The following is a 24102-nucleotide window of genomic DNA, read 5'->3' on the forward strand; positions in this document are numbered from 1 at the left end:
TAAGCTTTCATTTTTACCTACTCTTAGCAAGGTGACTAATTACTTAAGATGAAGAGTTCTGGGGAGAGTACAAAGCAATTAACATACCCTGTAGGGCAAAACAAACATATACCTACATCCCATTCAACAGTCCATCCACAAAAATGACACTAAATTATACAGGTGGACAGGGAATTCAGGAACTAAATAATGTTGATTGTAAAATCTACTGAACTTCAAAATACAACCATTAACATGTATATTTTCTAGGAATTGACTTTTAAAGAAATTATGTATTTAAAACTAGCTATTTATTCCCCCCTCTAATATTAGATGAAATAATGAAGTAACAAACTGAATAATCCATTCTCATAGTTACTTTTTAGCTACAACATATTCAAGGGGATAAAATATCTAAAGAAAGTATTCCAAATAAAATGTAAAGAAAACCAGATGAACTGCAATGATGAAAAACAAAGCACCTTATACAAGAAACATGAGTTCTTTATCTTTAGATGAAAAGATAGTAGGAGAACTACAGATTTAAAATAACATATATCACTATGCACTCTAATGAAAACTTAAGCCTACTATCAAAAGTAACATATTGCAGAAATTGAAATAGTTTAAAACTATTAAACAGTTTAAGTATTAGTAAGCAATTTTCTTAGTATCAAATGCATCATTACTTTAGGAAAGCATTAACTGAATTATTCATTTTAAATACAGACTAATTTGACAGCCAACAAATGTGGAAAGAAAAATTGTCATCACACTTCAGGCCTTCCACCATCTGTTCCCACCCTAAATACTTGCTACTACTGCCCAATACTAGTCCAATAGATCAGATCAGTCCATAAATTTAATTATTAAGTCCATAATCTGCCCTTGATTCTATCAAGTTCATTCCTAGCTTCACCATAATGCTCCCCTCCACAGAATTATCTCTCTCTTCTCTAACCAATGAAACGATTTCATCTTTCAAGAGCCAGTTCAAGTTTCCTCCTTGTTTGAACTCTCACTAATTTAAGTTTCTCAATTTGCTCAAAGGGTTTCATTTCCGTGACCCCAGATATTCCTCCAGTTACTGCCCATTTATTTCTCTCCTTTCTTTTATAGCAGAAGGTCTCAAATGATTTCATCACAAGTGTAATCAGTACATCTTCATCCATTCACTCCATCTCACTTCAATCCAGCTTCTGCCATGCAGACTCCACAAAATTACTGTTCTCAAAGGTCACTAACAGCCCTCCCCTTGCTAATTCCCACGGTATTACCTTGCCCCACCTCAGCAGCATTCTCTGTGGTTTACCACCCCCTTCTTTTGAAACACTCTTCCTCTCTTAGGTTCAGGAAACCAGCCTCCTGGTTTTTCCTCCTCCCCACCAGCCAGAGCTCAATCTGTTTTCCTGGCTTCTCCTCCCTTTCTGGGCCACAAATAATTGCTGAGTTCCTCAGAGCTTCTTCCAGAAACTCTTCTGTACCTTGCTCTCTTTCTGGATGCATGTGCACACATACTTACACCCCAACCCTGGATCTCTGCCATTCTCAGAGCTTTATGTACAATCCACAAATAAACAACAGTACATATCTCCACTCCACATTTCTCCACTGAGCTGCAGACTCACATATCTGGCTCCTTGCCCGATATCTCAAATTGTGAAACTCTTGGACATATCAAACTTAACATGCTTAAAAGAGTTATTTTATTTTCTTCTCCAAAATGCATGGAATCACTAACAATCATTTTCCTCTCTCCCAGCATGGATGACGAATGTCACCTGCAATGCACAAAGGATGTTACAGACATCAGCCTCTGTAGCCACCCCCAATGGTGCACCTTGAGGGGATTCAGGATGGAGAAAAACATGATACTGGCCCTGAATAGTTAAGGTGCATATCAAAGGAACAATTTCAACAAGCTCAGACTCTTGCATCTTCCCATACACAGAAAACTGCTAAATTCATTAACTTGAGATTTCTGGTTTTCTTTAATTAGCAGTAATTTTTTGATATTCTGACTACCTGAGGTTTTGGTTTTTGTTTTTACAAAAACTCCTATATATCCTGGCTCCTCCCTTACCTCTTCAGAACAGTCCCTCAGAGCTATCTGAGAGGCTGTCTCCTGGGCTTAAGTCCTCAGTAAGTCTGCTAAATAAAACATAATTCTCAACTTTTAGGTTGTGCAATTTTTTTTCAGTCAACACCAGTTAACAGCACTACTATTGACCTCTTTGCTCAAGTCAAAACTCCAGGTACCATTTTGGGGTTCTACTTTTCATTCACAGCCCACATCCAATCCATCAACATGTCCTACTGTTTCTACTTCACTTTATCTGCAAAATCCACCCAGCTCCTTGCCCACTACTACAATCCTTATCCAAGCCCCCCTCATCCCTCCTGTGGCTACTTCCACTGCCTCCCTTCTGCTCTCCCTGTCCACTCTCTCCCATCTTGAATCTATTCTCTCCACAGAGCAGGAGTGGTCTTTTTAAACAGGTAAGTTAGAATACATCATTTCCTGCTTTAAACTCCTTAATAGCCTCCCACTCACTTAGAATAAAAATCCAATTTCCCTACCACGACTTTAAGACCCTCATGACCTGGCCACTGCCCACCTCTCTGACAGTCCCATCTGCCTGCCACTGTTTCTCCACCTCAGGTCTCTGCTGCCCAAAAGATGCTCCAGGCCCAGCACCAATGCCTAAGCTTCTCTTATCTAGTTCCTTGTCCTTCTGATCTCTTAAACTTCACCATCTGAGAAAGACTTTCTCTGACCAGCTTGTATCTAAAAGCTCTCTATGCTTTACTGTTGGTCCCATAGTTTTTCTTGACTGAACTGATGATATCTTTTATTTACTTCTATTTTCTATGACTTTCCCCAGTATGCCTCTTGTTACTGTGTTACCTCACACAGGTAGAATATTACACCCCCAGCTGTACTCTAGTGGCATGTTATCCATGCCACATACTTAATTCGATAACAGCTGGTGGTACATTTATTCTTTAATGTTTGTTAGGCATTTCTCTCCAAATGGAATCTTAGCAATGTGAGGACCAGGAGAAGTGCTTGCACCTCTTCTAGTTTTGTAACAGGGAGGTCCATATAGCCACTCAAATAACTGGCCTTCTATCCTGAAGAATGAGCAAGACAGGCTCATGCATATCACTTCATTTCATGCTCTAATTTCCTTATTCTCTCCTTACTGTTCAAGTTCATTTAACTTGCACTCTGATATTCTCTTCTGAGTCCCATATTAAGGTTCTACAACAATAGAACATTTTGTCCCCCTCCTCAGAAATTCACAGCATGACAGAGGAAGCAGCCATACCTAGACTCAAGAGTGCAAAGGCTCAAAACAAATGCACAAGGAAAATTACATGAATTTCTGATCTCTACAACTGTGTTGTCCAATAGGTAGCCACTAGCGACATGTATATACTTAAATTTAAATTAATTAAAATTTGATTGCTCAGTCACAGTAGCCACATTTCAAGTGCTTGATAGCTACCTGTGATGAGTTTGAAACATCATAGACACAGAGCATTTCTATTGCTGTACAAAGTTACTGGACTTCTGTTCAAATGAGCCTAATTTCTCTTTGGCCCTGCAGAGACACTTCAGGTGACTTTATTGGTTCTAATCTTAATGTGAGTGTTTCTTTTCTGTTACCTTTTATAAATTTTAACATACAAAAGATGTTTAACATGTGAAAAGTATACCTATTTCTTTCTGATGTACATTACCCCTGCAACAAAATAAACAGAAATCTGTGGCCAGTATAAAATTGAGTTTTACTCTATACGATTTTCTGAATCAAAGAAATTAAAACTTCCTTCTATTGCCAATACATTGTGCCTCCTTTAATATTAAGGCCTTTATTTATAGTTATATATTTCTCTATGTATAGTTACATCAGAGAATATCAAAACAAGGATCATCTAATTTAAATTCTTTACTTAACCCACTCAGCAATATGCTCAACACATAATGTTAAGACCAAAAAATTAGTCTCAGAACTAAACTATATAAATTTTCATTTGTAGGATACCAAATAACTAGAAGCTTTAGTGCCTGCAGTACAAATAATTTTTCCACTGAAAATATTTATCTTTACCAAAGAAACCAAAGTATTCAGTAAAAAACATCATACTGATAGCTATTATAGATTTGAACACAGAAGGTTTACATTTCTGAAAACACAGACAATTATCACCAAAAAGAAGAAAGTTTCTTATATTTTGCTTTTACATCCAGAAGAAATTGTTTAAGATTAACAGCAGTTTTTTTTTCCCAAATTGCAGTAATCGAATCTTTTCAAATAGGTTTCATTCATATATTCTCCCTTTTATGCCTGAATATCAAACTACTCTATTTTAAAAGCAAAAATTTGAGACCCTATGTTACATTGTAACTGACTTTATGTTTAAATAGGATTTTTTAAATTAATCTTGGCTATTCAAACAGCAATTTATATTTCACTTTGAATAGACTGGGAGACATATATTTTAAAATAGATTGGCAGCACTTTACAATTCTAGGACTTTTCATGTCAAGTATAAACTGAGCTATATAGCTCTTATTCACCATTTGCAGAAATTATGTATTTCCCTGTTAAAAGCAATTACTCTGTTTTCGATGTACTCTACTTTTATTGTTAACCTTGCATTCAAAGTCAAAGCTTTAAGATACAGGTAAAGTTAACTCTGAAACCAAATAATTATAATACATTTTAATATATCTATAAGCCAAAACCAAGCTACAGTATGAATGACAATACACAAAGGAGAAAGCCTCCCAACCAGTGGGGAACATTCAACCTTCTAGAGTCTCTCAGAAAAATGACACCAGCTTTGGAGCTGCTGTGGAAAATGCATTGGAAAGTAATGGCTTGCCCTTCAAAAATATCAAGTTAGTATTCACTTGAAAACATTAATAACTATTTTCTTCCAGGGCATTTTTCATTAATATTTCATTCATTTAAAGCACTTTGGAAAGAACAGCAAGCAAAATGGACTAAAATTAGAAGTAATTCTCAACAAATATTTCTTTAATAAGCAATACTGTCATAAAAGTTACAAATCCTGAATGATAATTTACACATAAATAATGCAAGGTATATCCCAAGATATATGGCAATGTCTAAAGAGGTAAAGAAGAATCTTAACATCCTACCTTACGCTTTGACTTCTTACTGGAAAACAACCTGGAAAAAATGCTTGTAAGAGGTAAAAGTAAGCTCATCTCTGAGGAAATTTCTGTTTAAAAAAAAAACACGAACCTCACTAATATTTTTAATCTAGGGTATGTTTCTATGACTTCTATGATGTGCCATATTGCCAATTTCCTCATCCTGACCACAGGTAGCCAAAGTGAAGGCCACCATGGACCTTAGCTATAGCACTGCCCGTCAGACCAGCCTCTCCTTTCCTTTCCTACTTTTTATAGTTGGTATGAAGCCCACTCCCTTAGCCTTACCCCACCAAGACTACAGTCCCTGCCATAGGCAGCCTCCCTTAGATCACTCTTTTATTCTCTTGATATGAATGTCTACTCATCCTTGGAAGTTTTAAAAAATAAGCTTTAGGGCTTCCCTGGTGGCGCAGTGGTTGAGGGTCCGCCTGCCGATGCAGGGGACGCGGGTTCGTGCCCTGGTCCGGGGGGATCCCGCATGCCGCGGAGCGGCTGGGCCCGTGGGCCATGGCCGCTGGGCCTGCGCGTCCGGAGCCTGTGCTCCGCAACGGGAGAGGCCACAGCGGTGAGAGGCCCGCATACCGCAAAAAAAAAAAAAAAAAAAAAATAAGCTTTAATCTTTAAGACTTTAACTTTGTATGTATTCTCATAGTCTTGAACATAACTTTGAGAATATAATAATCATGCAATAAATATATCAAAGAATTATGCAGCTACTCAGAAGAACCAAGGCATTTAAGCAGCACTGTATGATATAACAGAAATGGTATGTGTGTGTTGTCCAATATGGTAGCCACAGCCACATGTGTCTACTGAGCACATGAAATGTTGCCCTTTTTTTCATTAAACTTTAATTAATTAAATTTAAATAGTCACAAGTGACTAGTGGCTACTGTACTGAACAGCACAGGAAAGAAAACACAAAGTCATCTACATTACTTACCTTCCTGACATCATTACTGAAGAGAAAGAAAGAGAAAGAAAGGAAAGGAAAGGAAAAGGAAAGACAGGAAAACTACAAGAATGTACATTACCAAGGAACACCTTTACTCCTCTTGCCCATTCAGAAATTATCACTGTAAATCTGTATAAACTGCTAGGTTTTCTAAGACTGATTTAAAAAAAAACTTTTTATCTCATGTCTTAATTTAAATTCCAAAACACCATGAGAATAAAAATAAACTAGAGCATATTATTAAAGAACATTATCCTCCTTCCCTCATTTCTACAAAGGGAGAGATCTTCTACTATATTCCCCATAAAGCAACATCGGGGGGTTACTTCTGGTCACTCCCTCTACCTCCTTATTGAAATATCCCCCAAGAAAAATTACTTTATCAAATTGGTGAAAGTGGAGAAAAAAACAGAATGCTCCTACCTGCATAGGAACCTGGCCTGCAGTTACCTATTCTCTCTACCTATGACTACATTGTAAGTGATTCAGTGGGAAGGAGTAAGAAGTATATTTCACCTTCAAGCCCCAGTTTTGCTTTTCACTTCAGCTTTTCCAGCAGTAGAGCTGATTTTGTTTCTTACTCTACTTCTGTATCTACTTTTTAAATGTATTTCAGAATGCAAAAGCAAAACGACAGTGTAATTAGCATCACCATAAAACCCAGTATTTCACATGTGTACGTGTCAAACAGGACAGCAGTTGAATTACAGGAAACTGAATAAATGGTAACAGGTCTCTTTTTTGTGGGATTTAGGGGTGAGTCATAGAGAAAGAAGACTTTGGGAGGCCAAGCAAAAGAAAGATACTGAAAAAGTGCTGAAGCAAATGCAGGACCTGAGAGATGACCGTTTATTTCACTTGACCAAGTTGACTGTGTTTAAATAGAGGTTGTTTCACGAAATTCAGAGAAGGGTAACCCTTTGTATCTTAGAAAGTTTTTGACCTGATTCAAATCCTGAGGCACATTATAAAAGCACTTTTGTTTACATCTTCTAATACTAAAATAAAGAACCTAAATGTCCAATGAAACTAAAAACTGGAAAAAACAAAAATTTAACACTTATTGACTTATTATGTATCCCAATAAACAATGCACTGGTACTCAGCCCATTTCTTCTCACTCCCCTTCACCACTTCTATTCTGTTCTGTTCTTGTCTCAAAGGGGCTGAACCTGCAGGCTGCAGTTCCCAGGCTTTGTAATCAACTGCTCTCTGCTAGGTTTGACCAGAGAGAAGGTGAAGAAAGAATAACAAGGATGTTTCTCTCCCTTGGCAGTTTCTCTGCAACAGTTGAATCTTCCCCATGGATCCAGTTTCTTCCACTCAACACCAGGCTGTGAGCTTCCAGAGCATTGCCTTTCCCTCCAGCACAGGGGTGGAGCAACTTCCAGCTGTTGCTAACCTCCACTACCTCACTGCTCCGTATTTGGTTTCTCAGTCTTTCCATTACCCATTTAACCAATTTCTGGCATTAACTTCTTTTTTAAAAAGAGTATGGCATGCGCTCTGGTTCCTGTTTTCCTCTCAGGACCCCGATAACATGTATAATACACACACATATATATATATATATGTGCATTACAATTTGATTCTGATTTCATCTCCATCTTCTTCCTAGGAAAGCATCTTTGGTAAGACCAAGGAAAGGAACAGAAACTCTTTAAGAATCATAATATGGTAAAATAAAGCTTTAAGAAGAGAAACATTTGACTTGTAGATGTTTTAGTTTGAGTGCTCTAAAGAGCCTGCACCACCCTTACCCCACCACAATGTCATTGATAGAATCCACTGACCAAGAGGAGGGACTCTGCAGGCACGGTTGAAGGATAAAGGCCTGGGGGGATTAGCAGTGATAATAAAGGAGGGACAAGAAGTCTTCCTCACTCAAGTAACACCCAATCTCTACATCATATTCATTGTCCCTTCCCCCAACTATGGGAGGGAGAGAGGATGTAGGAAACCCAGACTTTTACCAGGTTCACTCTCTCCATGAATTTCTTGGATGTTTCTGAGGAATATTAACACACCCACAAATGTCTAATGTCAAAGTATGATTTTCAAAAAGATAAAAACATTGCTCACCCAAGTAAAGCCAGCAGTGTCTAATATTTACCACATTAATGAGAGAACCAGCAAGATGGTGCGACTGGTTCAGAAAGAATTGGAAAAACACCAAAAGATATATAATGACTTAAAGAAAGGATAGTAGAAGAAGAACAATAATTTAAATATAAAACTAATTAATATCCTGCAGGGCAATAAACCTGCAACTTCTGGGGTTTATCTTTAAAAAATTAAAATTAAAAAAGCAAGCAACAGTAAGGTAAAATAACATAATACTAACATATGCATTAAAAATTTAGGGCAAAGGCACACAAGACCCTATTAACAGTTCACCACTGAGCAGCAGGTTTTGACAATCAAATGACAAAAGAGATGAAGACATTTTCTTTTCTGGTTATACCCATCTAAGAAATTTAGTTTTTTGACATAAGAATATAATGCCTTTATAATTTAAAATTTCTTATCCAAAGTTTTTTCCTGGTATTAAACTAGATATCCATGACTACCCTCCTCCCAACAACAGTCACTGAGACATGATTTTAAAATTGTGTCTGAGGTGACAATAAAGTACAGTCTCCTCAAAAGCAAAATTTAAAGAGAGAGGAATTTAGACAGGTAAGCCTGCCTCAAGCCTCATCTGCTCTCGGGGACAAACATGAATCCCTGGAAACCCAACATCTCCTTTGTGGTAACTGAGCAGAGAGAATGGAACAAGTGTTACAGCCTAAAGCCCACCATCAAGCCTGAGAAAGGCCAGCAAAAAGCAAGGTTCTCAAAGGGCCACACCTTAAGTAAGAAGGTGACCTAGGAATAAACCTGCCCAGTAAAGGGGGACATCAAGGCAAATTTCTTCTGATAATTCATAACCCAGTCACACATATATGTGGAGGAAAAACAAAACCAAAAAACAAAAACCTCAAGCTGGTCATTTTAGTTTAAGGCGGCCCTGGATCATTACGTTCCCAGTAGTAGAAAAACATTAATTCATTCTAGCAAAATATCTTCAAAATAAATCTCAAAGAAAAAGTTCCAAGGAATAGGAGGTCACACGCTAAAATTACAAAACACACAAAGAAACAAGAAATGAGTAAAGGTGAAAAAATAAATAAACAAATAACCAACACCAGGAGTAGGCCTAGGAAACCTTTATTTACTAAAATTACAGACAGAGAATATAAAATATTTAATATGTTTAGAGAAATAATAAACAGGATAAAAATAAGCAAGGAGCATTATGAAAAAAGATAAGGAGTTTTGAAACAGCCAAAAATATTATGAGGATGAAATTATAATAATGGATATTTAAAATACAACTTATAAATTAAATAGCAGATTAGACAATGGTGAAGAAATAATTAGGAAACCAGAAGATATTACAAAGTATTCCCAGAATACAGTACAGAGAGACAGACAGATGGAAACTTCAAAGAGATTAGGAAATAATGGTGTATGGAGTAAAAAGCTCTAACACATATAAAACTGAGGGAGGGGGGAAATCAATATTCTAAGAGTTAATGGCTGAAATTTTCACAGAACTTATGAAAAACACCAATCATATTCAGGAAGCCCCAAAAAATCCCTAGTAAAAACAAATAAGAAAGAAATTCCATAGAACACCAAAAACAAAACATAATAAAACCAGAGAGAAAAGGCAGATTACCTAGAAGAGCAAGAGTTTTAGATAAAAGAGCCTACCTCTCAAAAACATCAATGTAAGGCAGAAGAAAAAATAATATCTTCAATGGACTAAGAAAAGATATCAAAAAACCTCAATTTCATGCCCTTAGGAAAACTATTCTTCAAAAGTAAAGGCAAATAAAGTCACTTTCAAACAAATAAAAGAAAGTTTTACCATCAAAGGACTCTACTACAGGAACGTTAATGATATACTTGAGCAAAAGTAAAATAAGAAAAAAATGTGCAAGAACCAAAAAAGAATGAGTATGTATGTGTATAAACATATATACATAAATACATATTTGTAGTATATCTCAGTAGTAACAATAGCTAATTTACAATACAAAAAAAGAAAAAAGAGAAAATTAAAATGTCACACAGAACTAGCATACAAATCAAGAGAGGATGATTGGTGTTAACGTATCTTAGGTTCAGAGGAAGAGAGACTGCTTTTTTGTGTCCCTTTTAAGTACACGCATGTACAGTTTCCTCTTTCAGCGTGTGCATGTTAAATTTCTCTTCTGTTTTAAGATCGAAGAGAATATCTTCCAAATTAGTAAATGAGGAAAAATGAAATGAGAAATTTAAAATCTATCAAAAGAATTTGAGGAAGAAGAATACAGAAAAGAATGGGGGAGGGGTGAGCAGGAGGAGGAGGAAGAGGAACATGGAAAGAGCAGCATAAACTGAAAATTCAAAATGAAATGTCATATAAATCCTAATATATTTCTACAATTGATATGAACAAAGATTATCAGACAAGATTTTTTTTAAAAAGCATCCATGTTCTATTTACAACGGATGTTCCTAAAATATAAGAACAAGGTATGAAAAATGATTAACTGTGATAAAATTTGAGTAGCTGCACACAGCATACATAAATATATGAAATACTGAGAGGAAAATACAAGTCTTCAAAGAGTACATAGAAGATGATGCCATTTAAATAATGTTCAAAAAGATATAAAACCAAGCAATATATTAGGAATACATATATGGTAATCTATAATGTAAAGAAATCCAAAATTCAGGACAGTGGTCACCACAGAATAGTGCAAGAAAGGGACACTGAATTAAGGAGGGAGGCATAGAAGCTTCAAAATTATAGGCAGTAATCTATATGCTAGCCTCATTAGTAGGTAAGTGGGCACTTATTTCGCTGTAATGACAAACAGCCTTTTTTATATGTTTAACATTTTATAAAAATCATTTTTATAATAAGTCAAACTATTAGTAACTTCAAATTTTTGTCTTGACTTTTTCCCTTCAGATCAGGTTGACACCAAGGAATACAGTGATCTCGTTGCTTGCCACAAGCCTCCTGTCTCTATCCTCACATGCAGTACGTGGCACAAAACATTCAGCAACTCCAAAGATAAGCTCTCCTACCAGCTTTATGTTTTCAAGCCCAAAAATGCAGGAAAACTACAGTCCAAACATAGCACTGATTAAATGGAATAATGACACATACAGGCTGCTTACTTGCTCTGCAGTAAACATATATTTTACTGCAAAATTTTCTAAAGTGATCTTCTCGAAGTTACAGTTAACTTAATCAAATCTAATTCCAAAACCTCCTTAGAAATCTTCTAACAAAATGATAAATTGTAAAATACTTCTTGTAAACTTCAAAATGTACACATTAAGCATGAGTAAAGGAAGATAATGCCTAAAATCACAAAACACAAAGATCTAAGAAGACTGGTATTTCTGAGACAGAAACCTTATCCTTGATGGTCACATGAACTTGAGCAAATGAAGATGCATTCTATAACTAATCTGCTATATGCAAAGATGAGTATGGACTAAAACGCTTAATATCAATCATAATGATGTTAGTGTCTATCTTTTTATGTTTCTACCTCCATGTATTTGAAAGCTCAAACCTAACTGTTGACTGTGTTGAGATCCACTAAAAGTTATGTTTGATAATTTGAAGAAATTGGTCTTTTCACTTGTGTTCCAAAAATAAAGCTACTATGTCTTTAAGCTCAAAACTATTCTTGATGTTGAATAATCAATAAAACTTCAAACAGAAGAACTATGTGATCTTCAAATCAACTCTTTATAAAACAAGGCCAATAATTTGGTATTTAAAGCGCTGGTTTTCACATAATTCACTATGCAGATAGTCAAAGGATGACATGTCTCATAATTGCTACACAGAGTTTCAGAGGTTGGTGAATGGCTCTAAAATACTGCATATCAGGGATGGGGTGGTGCAGGGGTACTCTACTTTTTCCTTGATTTTTGATTTAAATAAATCCTGATCCCAAACCAGCATTAGAGAACTGTCATTAATTAGTTTACTTGCTTCTTTTTCAATTGTATTCACAGACATTAAAGAAGTTCACTCTGATTTTCTCAATAATACTACAGATAATCTACTACTAATAATAATCTCAAAAGCTTACAAAAAGTTGGAATTCCTTTTCTCTTGAAATTTAGTCACATACTGTACATAAAAAAGAAAATATGAAAAACTGACTTTATCTGCAGACACATCATAACTAACTGCAAAGTCCAAAGATTTGATCAGAAATAGCTTCAAGTTTTACATGTTCAGCTAAGTCATTCCTCTAATTGGAGCACTGGGAACAGAAATACTCGTGAGTGTCTCAATTTTCTATCTACATAAAGTGCCATGATTTCAGAAAAATTTCGCCAATGATATGATTTTCTATTCTTTCCAATTAAAAAGACTACTTCGTAGGAAACAGCAACACTTGTGAATTGCTGATAATATATTCTATTGTACGTATATTGGCTCAATAGAACTGGCCACTCTCAGGGAAATAATTCCACAAATTTTTATTTTTGAAATATTTATTCTTTCAAATGAAAGAAACACACATCATTATTTCCCAGTGTCTTTATATGGAATCACAATAAATAATTGTATCCATTGTAATATGCCTGAATTCATACATAAAATCCTCTCAGTTTTTCTTTCACTCTCATGTTCATCTACTCAAAATATGAAAAATTAGAAGAGGTAATGGCAGGGCCTATTTCTTACTATACTGAAATTCCATGGTTATTTCCAGTGCCCAGTAGCTGCCAGATAAACTGAAAAATTACTGTAGCTCCCCAGTTGACCCCCAAATACCCTCTTCCTACATTTAAACTCCACAGGAACAGGGCCTGGACCTGCTTTGCTATTTACTCAAGCCCCACATCTAAGATGGTACTTGGAAATAAAACATTGGTACTTGGAAAACAGCAGGTGCTCAATAACCATTTTTTAAATGAAAACATTTAACAGGTAAAGATAAAGCTGGAGACCAGAACTCTTCATGTATGACTATACCTGTCAAATAAATAAACTCCTAATTCAACTTAGTTTCTAGCAATAACCAATGTTAAGACTGAAGAAGGCTAAACTTGTTTCAATCAAATCTTCACTAAGCACTTTCTATGTGCTAAAAGCACTGTGCCTGGTAAAGAGAGGTATATAAGACATATGAAACCCCTGGTCTCATGCCCACCATTAATTTAAAGCCTAGAGAACACACTGAAAGTGGTAAAATATGGAAAAATAAAGATAAAATTGAAATAATAGAGATTCTTTGTTCACTCTTCATACTCCTTACTTAAACCTCACTTTCATGTCTCTCAGCAGGTAGGGTCTTTTTATTTTAAATATTTATACTGTCAAGGATCTTTATCATACTGTAGCCTAACTTCAGAAACATCCAGAATATCAGAATATCAAAAAAAGTATTTTATATATCATTAACCTCCAATCATAGTTTTTCATTCTGGCCCTCTAGCCCTTTGTCTATATTTTATACACACACACACACACACACACACACACACACACACACACACACACACACATATATGCATACATATATATATATATATATATATGTATATGTATATAGAGAGAGGGCTAGAAAATATTTATATATATTTATGCAGAAATAAGCATTCATTATACAATAAGAAATCAAAACTAATCTACCTTAGACTCTTGCAGCTCAGAAATTCTGATTCTATGACTGTTCAGACATTTTATAACAATTCCTACTTAAAATTTTTCAAGAATATGCTGGACTAAAAGGTCTAAAAAGTATCAAGACACCTATCGTAGTGTGGCTAGATACAGGGCACCCAGTTAAATTTAGAATTCTGGAAAAACAACAAATAATTTTTTAGCGTAACTATGTCTAAAACCCAGATTTTACTTGGCATCCTATATTTTTATTTGCTAAGTCTGACAATGCTAACCTATGGGCTCCTATAAAGCTACCAATTCCAATAAAGGAAATAATAAATTAATGGTATTTCTTGCTATATCAAACAGGAATGAGCCAATATATATGTACAATACCAAAATTCAGAGTGAAACTCAGCCCCATTAAATTGACAGTTTCTGATGACTGTTCTCTTTTGAAAAACGCCTTAAGTTTTTAAAAATTCTAAGAAAAAAAAAAAAGAATGACTTTTTTAAAAGTCCATAGGCTATATATATCACTCAGTAATAAACACAAAAGGTACTATTGAGACTGTATTTCCACATGCATATAAAAGTTATGTATTCGATTTTTACCTTGAGAAGTTGTTGAGGTAGACCACCTATTTACTCACAGGCACCATGAAGTACTGCATAAAAGTGGCAGATCATGGCATCTGTTTAATTCAGTAATATGCCCTCATGTTCAGATAGACGAATTACCTCACGGGATTACTCGTCAAAGACACACGGAGGGACTCCAGGCACGTGAAGAGCCTCTCATCTGCAGACCCCATCTTCAGTTCATGGATGAATTCCTGAGGTGAGATCTGTCGACTACTCTTAACACTTCCCTGTAAAATAAGTTAAAAAAATTTAATTCATGTTGTGTGAAGATTATCCATTAAAATAGTAACTACAGGGCTTCCCTGGTGGCGCAGCGGTTGAGAATCCACCTGCCGATGCAGGGGACACGGGTTCGTGCCCCGGTCCGGGAAGATCCCACATGCCGCAGAGCGGCTGGGCCCGTGAGCCATGGCCGCTGAGCCTGTGCGTCCGGAGCCTGCGCTCCGCAATGGGAGAGGCCACAGCAGTGAGAGGCCCGCGTACCACAAAAAAAAAAAAAAAAAAAAAAAAAAAAGTAACTACATTAATCCCACCTTTCATATTAACAGCGCACACAATTACTCTGAGTAGCATTATTTTGAGAGGATGATTTCCTTACTTCTGCCCATAAATCTATAAATTCATAATGCATGGTATCCACAAAAGATAGCAACATAATATCAAAAGGTTTTCAAATTAAAATAATTGCTTTGTCAAATCCAGACTATCATGGAAAACATAGAAATATCTGAAAATATACCAATGTGTTTTAGGCACATGCAAAATAAAAACCAAAACTTAATACAAGAACGACCCTATTAAAATTAATATTCCAAGCAACACAGAAAAAGCTGTAAATCATTAAGCACCTAGTTCTAGGCAATACAGACACAGAGATTATCAAAACCTAAGTCTGGAAGGAGAAATGCAAGCAAGGAAACAGTACTATTCAGTGCAGTCTAATTCCTCTAACATGCCACCAAGGGATCAAAGAAGGAACAGCCAACTTGGCAGAACGGACAAGGGAAGCCAAGGGGAAGGTAAGTAAGAGTTAGGGAGGCAAAGACTTAGACAAGAATACCTTTCAGACTAAAACATCACACAAAAGCACACACCCCAAAAGAAAAACAAAAGCACATACAACTGAAGATAGACGCCAGGTCCTGGAGTGGTAGAGCACCACCACACAAACAGCTTTTCTAGGGGGTTTGGAAGGATCACACTGGCAGCAGTATGAAATACATGAGAAGAGCTGGAGTTCATTCATTATTCAACAAACATTAATGCTCTTCTAAGTGCCTGTCGCTGTGCTAAGTGCTGAAAAAAGACCAGTGAACAAGAGACAAAGATACCTACCTGCACGGAGCTTTATTCTCCACGGGGAAGAATGAAGAATGACAGACAATAAATGTAAGATAATTAACATACATCTCACTGGAGTGTTAAGTGCTATAGAGAAAAATAAAAACAGGAGGAGGAATAAGCAGCATTAGGAGGTGGGATGCAATTTCAAACAGGGTGGTCAAAGAAAAAAAGAAAGTCTCACAGAAAAGACTCTGAAGGCCTCAAACCTGAATGTTAGAATAAAGGTTTGAAGGAGGTAAGAGCTCTAAACATGCAGATATCTGGAAAAAAATTGTGATGGAGGGGACTGTAGGCCTTACCAGGCCACCAAAGAACTTGACTTTTACTCTGAGATCAGAAGCATCAGAAGCAGAAGGTATGTGTATAGTCCAGATGGGAAATGATGAGGATACCCAACAAATAATAAACTCCAGAATTGTATCTATTTAAATTACAGATTACAAATCTAATGGGAAGAAAAGGAACTGTACATGCCCAAAAGCAGCTAAGTTGGGATGGTAGGAAATTAGATGTATTTTTCATTTCTTTTTATTTTTATTAATTTGCTACAATGTTACACAAGGAAACATTCCCAATAATGCAAAAGAAAATTAGCCCTGGGAAACAGGTGATTTTCATCAATAGCAAGTCATAATTTACTAAAGAAAAATATGCCATTCCATGAAATGGGAGCTAACTGAATCCACATTCTATGGGGTCCTTACAGCAAAGTTCCTAAAGAGATGAGTTCAGGCAACCAAAAACCCTGACGATGCTTTAATTTGCTTTAATGACCCAGAATAGGGCACTTAATGAATGGAATGTCCCCATTAATAAAGTCTTCCAGCTATTATAACTTACATGTTGGTCAAATCAACATGTTGGTCCCCCTAAAATTGGGAACAAGAGAAGAAATGTCAGCTCTCACCATTCCTATTCAGTATTGTAGTGAAGGTCCTAGATAGTGCAGTAAGGCAGTAACAACAGACACACAGATTAGAAAGGAAGATGTAGATATGTCTATTAGCAAATGAGATGATTATCTACATGAATTTAGCAAACTCACAGAATAAAATTCAATATAGAAAAATAATTTTTTTTCTAACTACTACCAGCAATTAGAAAATAAAACTTTTAAATATATCATTTTCTAACAGCATCAAAAAAATACAAAATCATTAGGGAAATTTTTAACAAAAGAAAGGAAGTATCTATACACTGAAAACTATAAAACATTGTGGAGAGAAAAACGACCTAAATAAATGAAGATGCTATACCATGTTCCTGGATCAGATGACTCAATATCAAGGAATCCATTAATAAATAATTTTTAAATAATAATTTATAGATTCAATATAATCACCATCAATGTTCCAGCAAGCCTTTTTGCAGAAATTGAGAAGCAGTTTCTAAAATTAATATGGAAATGCAGAGAACCTACAACAGAACAATTTTGAAAAAGAATAAAGCTGGGGGCTTTATCTGATTTCAAGATTTACTGAAAAGCTACAGTAATCAAAGTAGCATTAATGGAACATTAACAGAACAGAAGAGAGTACAGAAATATACTTGAATCTATGTAGTCAATGATTCTCAACACAGATCTCAATGTAATTCAATGGGGTGAGAAGAATCTTTTCAACAACTGGTGTTAGAATAATTGAATATCCACATGAAAGAATGTGAACCTAAATTCTAGACCTAAACGTAAAAGCTAAAATTATAAAATGTCTAGAAGAACACATAGTGAAAATCTTCACTACCCTAAGGAAGGCAAAGGTTTCTTAGGATACAAAAGCACTACCTATAAAGTTGGACTTCATCAAAATGTAAACCTTCCACTTTTCAAAAGGTTCTTTTTTTATTAAGATAGCTTCATTAAGAAAATGACAGGTAAGCCACAGACTGAGAAAACATTGCAATACCTGTCAAGAACTGTGCAGAGGCTGAGATTTTTACCCTACATACAAGCTAAGTTAGCCTGTTACTATTTCATGAATTCTGACAGACAAAAAGACTCCTCAGTTAGAGACAAAAGGACTCTATTATACATGTTGGTTCCCTAACCCACCAACCGACCAACCCACAGGGATGATGCAGAGATCCCTGATGAATGATGGATACCTACACACGCAGTGGACTGTATAACAAGGGAGCACTGAGCTTGGGGGAATCACCACTTTTATAGTGAACAGTAACAAACCTGCTCATTATCCAGAGATATAACTTCATCTCTAAAGTTGCTTCACTGTAAACACAGTCCTGAGAAATGACCTGGATAAAGAATGGTCAGGCCTTGTATGTTGGCATAACCAGGAAGAATATACAGGGATATCCAGGGCCCATGGTAGACTGTCTCTCCCAACGACAAATATATCTCATAAACAGCAGTCCCCAACCTTTTTGGCGCCAGGGACCAGTTTCGTGGAAGACAATTTTTCCACAGACAGAAGGGCTTGGGGGGATGGTTCAGGCAGTAATGCAAGTGATGGGTAGCGGCAGATGAAGCTTCACTCACTAGCCTGCTGTTCACCTCTGCTGTGTGGCCCGGTTCCTAACAGCCCTGCGGTTGGGGACCCCTGTCATAAAGGATTTCTATTCAAACAATTTAATGAACTCCTACAATTCAATAGTAATAAGACAAACAGTCCATTTAAAAACATGAATAACAGACTTTGCAAAAGAAGATGTATGAATAGCCAATAAGCACATGAAATGATGTTCAAGATCATTTGTCATGAGGGAAATGCAAAATAAAACCAAAAACAAAATAATGCTACATACCTCCTGGAATGGTGAGGGTGTGAAGCACCTGGATCTCTCCTACGCAACTAGTGGAGATGTAAAACAGCACCACCACTTATAAAACAGTTTAGAGACTTCTTTTAAAGTTAAATATACACTGACTCAGCAAGTGCACAACTAGGTGTTAAGCAGGAGGGGAAAAATATCCATATAAAATTCAGAACAGCTTTATTCATAAAAGCCAAAGACTGGGAACAATGCAAGCATTCATCAACAAGTTGTTGAATATCTATACAATGGAATACTATGCAACAATAAAAAATTTCACTACTGATAATGCAACAAGATAGATGAATCCAAAAAACTATGGCTGAGTTAAAGAAGTCAAACCAAAAAATAGAACATAATGTATGGTTCCCTTTATAGGAAAGACCGAGACCAATCTGTCAATCTTTTCTCTGGGGCCACTCTGGTTCAAGACATAGAAGCTGAGCTATTAATTATCTGTGTGTTTGATTAGAGAATGAAGGTAAACGCAGACAACATCTTAAATGGGGCAGCAAGTAGACTTTCCCAATAAACACTGGGAAAAACAGAATAAACTTACTAGCAAAAAATAATTCTTTATTTCAACCATATTAGGTTTTTCCAGTTTGAAATATTTACTGTGTAAAGTCCTCTAAATTTTCACCTGAGATTCCTGCCTTAACACCCTCCCCTCTTACCCAAACCCTCAGCATCACTACTATGCAGGCTCCTCGTGCTGGCTACTCCCAGACATCAGTTAGATCTGGGCCAAAACTAACTTCCCGGGAGGACTTTTTTATAAGCCACACAAACTGAGTCCCCCAACCCCACCTATGGATTCCTTTTTCAAAACACCACTCTGTATTGTAATAACTTTAATTGCTATTTATTGCTTAAAGGATATATTGAGTACCTACTGTGTGCCGACATTGTTTATATGATGTGGCTACACCAGTGAAATAAAAGTCAAAGATGACTCCTAGGCTTGGGGCCTAAGCCAAAATGTAGTGCTAACTACTTAAATGGGAAAGGTGGAAGAAAAAGAATGAGTAATAGAGGAAGCAGCTATTTAAAAGTCATAAGTTTGATCAAATGACATTTTTTTCTGTCTAGGAAAATAAAATCTAAGCAGAGACCAAAATAAAGAAAAGCAGGGACATGGGCATTCTGGAAGAAGGGTATTTCAAGCAAACAGAAGAGCAAATACAAAGCCCTAAGGTAGGAATGAACTTGGCATATTTGAAGGACAGCAAGAAAATTCATTTAAATCCCAGTGAGTGTGACAAAGAGTTATAGATGACAAGGACAAATAAAACAGGCAGACATCTAATTCTGGAAGCAGGGGACTGACAAACCACAGCCAAATGTTTTTGTATGACTTGAGCTAAGAATGGTTTTCACATTTTGAAAGCGTGTAAAAAAGAAGAAGAAGAGGAGGAGAAGACAGAGAAAGAAGAGAAAGAAACAGCAGCAGAAACAACTGAAAACATATATAACACCCTAGCCTAAAATGTTTAGAATCTGGCCATTTAAGAAAACGTTTACTGGCCCCTGATAAGGTCTTAAAAACCATGGTAGAGACTTTAGGTTTTATTCTATCTAAGTGGATGGAAAAACATGCATAGAAATTATAAGATAGAACAAACATATTTAGAAGATTATTCTAACTACTGTGTGGCACCAGACTCTAAGTGGCAAAACATGAAACAAGGAAACAAATTAGAAGCTTTTTACATTGTCTGGTCAAGAGTTGACAGCAGCCTAGTATATGATGCCAGTGATGGAAGGTACAGATTTGCTCAATATGAAGGAAGATCAGATCAGACTTACTGATAGTTTGGATGTGAGGGGTGAGGTGTGAAAGAATTAAAATTCAAAGATGATGACAAAGCTTTTGGTCTCAACAACTAAGGGAATGGTGTCACCATCTACTGATTACTGTGACCCTGACAAGAGCAGCTTGAATGGTGGATTGGAGATAAGCCTGATCAGTAATTCAAGGGACAAAGCAAGAAGAAGAATGGACAACTCTTTTGAGAAGATTCTGTAAATGGGAGCAAAGAACAAGGGCAGTAGCTAGAAAGGAACCTGCGGTGTGATTTGGGGTTTTGGGGGGAAAACCACAACATGTTTGCATGCTGATGGGAAGAACCAAGCAAAGAGGAAGAAATTGATGATGCGAAGGGTAGGTATAGATGCAGGAAAACAAACAAGTGAACAACAACAAAAAACCCTTGAGTAGGTGACAGAGGATGTGACCTACTATACAAGAGGAAGGATTGACCTTACACAATTGCAGGGAAAGTGGATCATTCTAAGAAGATCAAAAGTAGAATCTAAGGGAACAGATTCAGGTAGCTTGTTAGATCTGGTGACTAGGAAGTAAGGTGTGGCAGTTCTATTCTGATTATATCAACAGTCTTGGTGATAGAAGCAGCAATATAATCGGCTAAAAGTGAGGATGCAGAGCTAAAGGTATGAGAGGAGATATGAAATCATTTTCAGAAAGTAAAAAAGCATGCTGATAAAGGCCATGTGGTAGAATATCTGTTAACATATCTGTTAAAGGCTCACTTTGTCAACTGCGGTCATTCAGAAAACACTAGTCAGTGTGGCCGTGCGCTTCCTCCCAAATGTATGCTGTGCTGACGTGCAAATGCAGAGGAGGTGGGAAGTTCCATTTAACCAAGGGCAGAGTTTATATGAACAGAGAAGCAAATGAACTGAAGATTTATGTAAGATAACAAAGGACTGTGTGTCTAAGGTCAATAAGACAAGAAGTAAGAGCATGGTGAGGGTGGGGAGGAGATGGACATGAAAAAATGTTAGAGTCAATAGATTAGCAGTTCTAAAAGGGTTATAGAATTCTTAAAGTGGGAATATTAAGTAAGTAAGTAGGTCAGGAAAGGAAGTTTGTAAACCATATTTAGAGGTGGTATTTTATCAATATTATCCAAGGTAATCGGTGGATGAGATTGGGCGGAAAAACAAAGATTGTTGGCAGGGATAAAGTCAAGGAAATAAGAGGATGGAATATTAGATTGATCATCTATGTGAGTGATCAAGTCAGGAAGGATGATGACAGTGGAGGGAGAAGAAAAGCAATAAGCTAGGTCAGCAAACCTCCTGGGAATAGTCAGCACCTCTGTGTGGTATCATCTTCTCCATTAGAACACATCTACTAGGGCAGCATCTGCTTCTGGAAGCCTAATTCAGCACTGCGTCACCAGTCCCTGGTAAAGTGCCTAGCATTCACTGAATGAATGAGGTTATAAAATGGAAGGCACACATGGACTAAGGATTACAACCAGAAAGGAGAGGCAGATAAGTCACACCAAAAAAAAAAATTCTGAAGAATGAATGTTCAGATAGAAAGGACTATTTCAATTTAAAGACATAGGAAATAGACCAGATAATTGGGAGATTAGTTTTTAGCACCATTTCCCCCCTTTTATTATATTACTATCAAAATACAGGTACAAAAGAAAGGAAATTGAGGGGAGAAAATATTATGTTACATGAGTAATCAGAAATATTCCTTTTAAACACAGCCCTTCCAGTGTTTCTTTCATTTTACATAACTTCAAAGGAAGCAGGCATCCAGGAAGAAGAGGATACTCACGTCTCCATATCTCTAAGTCCATTAGCCATGAAGATGAAAATACTTAGAAAGCTTTATCCCCTGTGGTATCAAAACACATTAGCAAGAGAAGGATGTCCGCCTGACATCACAAAAATTAGAATGATATTTATCCAACATAGTTTTTAAACCTTTTTTAATCCCTTAGTAAATTTTACTCTAAAATACCATACGCAGGATAAAAAGAAAAGTACATACACTATTCTTGTCATATTTTTTATTAAAAAATATTCTAAGGTACAAAAAGTAATATACCCTTTCACAACTTATTTCCCTTACCTGTTCTATTTCTCTAAAATTAAACATTCATTCTTTTGCTATGTAACTACTAAAGGTAATAGGAACCATTTCCTTTGACCTGTCTTAGAGCAGATTCATTTGTACCTGCCTCAATGCCTGCGTTTCATCTTGGTTTAGGTGTAAGACTTATTCAGCATATTTCTTCATTATTCTGTCTCATTTATTTGTTTGCAGAGTAATTTGGAATACCATTTCTATAACAAATTAAAAATACTGTATTGTATTTTGTTTTGTTGTATTTCCAAGTTACTAGTGAAAAGTACTAAAGAGCTGACTTTCTTTCCTTTTTCAAATAACTGAATTATTTCTATACAACCATGAAGAATCCACCACTTAATGATGACCTGATTTTTAAAATAATAAAAGTAAAAAGCTAAATCTAGAAAGTCTGCATACTCTGCAGGAAGCCGACACAGCATAATGCCTTTTAGTGGGTGAGGACAATGAATGGCCTTTTAGTCCCTAGTAGAGTGTTTAACACATGGTAGGTTGCTTTAAGCAAAACTTTGCCTACATTACCTGAGACATCACAGAATTCAGGAACTGTATCCTTAAAATACTATTCCAATCACTGTAAACTATCGCTCAACTTGTTAAATCCTATCTTATTCCTCCCAGAAAGTAGGTAGCCTATACCAAAATTCACCGTGCAGCATCTCCAACTGCAGGGAATTGTTTAGTTTTTTTATTACACCTAAACCTATCAAGAAAAATCAGCATTTCTTAACATGAAGACCCAAAATATAGCCTCTAGAGATTAAAAACTTAAAATATTGGGGGACTGTAAGAATAGATTGAAGATTTAAGTGCTTTTTGTATGAAGATATGAAGAGTTACTAGACTCAAGATCCTTCTCCATGACATTCACTTTGTAATTTTCAGCAGGTTAACTTCAGAATACAGAAAAATTCCATAAACATAAAGCCAAAATAGTCAAAACACCTAAGTTCTCATAGTAATGAGTATGTGTACTCTTGCATGGGTGTGTATAGGTCTATCTCTATGTCTGTCTATTTATGTCAGTAACAAATTAACTGCCTCAGATTCTCTTTAGCATTGCAATTCCCAAATTCTTGGTACCTATTCAGATGATGAGACTTGTGAAGATAAATAAGATGATATGAAATATGGAGACTATTTAAAGAAAAAGTTTGCATTGATAATGACAACATTTTAAGAAAACAGCAGAGTCAGCACTGTACAAAAAAGGAGTAGCACAGTTGCTGCCAAGGGGGTAATTAAAATCTAAATTACTATCATGTATATTGCTATTAAAATGCATTGTGACAATTTCCTTGTATTTTTCAAATGATTTCTAGAGTCTCTAATGTTACTGATCAAAAGAAACACCAACCTGTCATTGCAGTATGAATTACTTGTTTTCAGAACATTTGTGATCCCAATAGATCTCCACTGCCAATAAAACCTGTCATTCAGAGATGCTATTATGCTATTATGCTATATTATGATATTATGATAGTAAGATATTGTTTCATAGTAGAATCAATGAGTGATGAAAAGTACTGCAGAAAGGAGCATTCACTAACAAAATTAACTTTAGCAAAGAACTCCCTTAAAGAGTTATTTTTTTCCATAAGCATTTAATGAAC

The 24102-nt window shown here is 36.1% G+C and overlaps 1 protein-coding gene across 2 annotated transcripts in view; it reads right to left on the bottom strand.

Moving 5' to 3' along the window:
- DIAPH3 (diaphanous related formin 3) overlaps positions 1 to 24102 on the bottom strand; it is a 565809-nt gene that overhangs the window by 412449 nt on the left and 129258 nt on the right. For both annotated transcript variants that reach the window (XM_067016329.1, XM_059042398.2), the window contains one exon: positions 14554 to 14684. In XM_067016329.1, the coding sequence (XP_066872430.1) occupies positions 14554 to 14684 (131 nt within the window). The remainder of the gene's footprint in view (positions 1 to 14553; positions 14685 to 24102) is intronic.

The sequence above is a fragment of the Kogia breviceps genome, chromosome 16, assembly GCF_026419965.1.
Source record: "Kogia breviceps isolate mKogBre1 chromosome 16, mKogBre1 haplotype 1, whole genome shotgun sequence".
NCBI lineage: Eukaryota > Metazoa > Chordata > Mammalia > Artiodactyla > Physeteridae > Kogia > Kogia breviceps.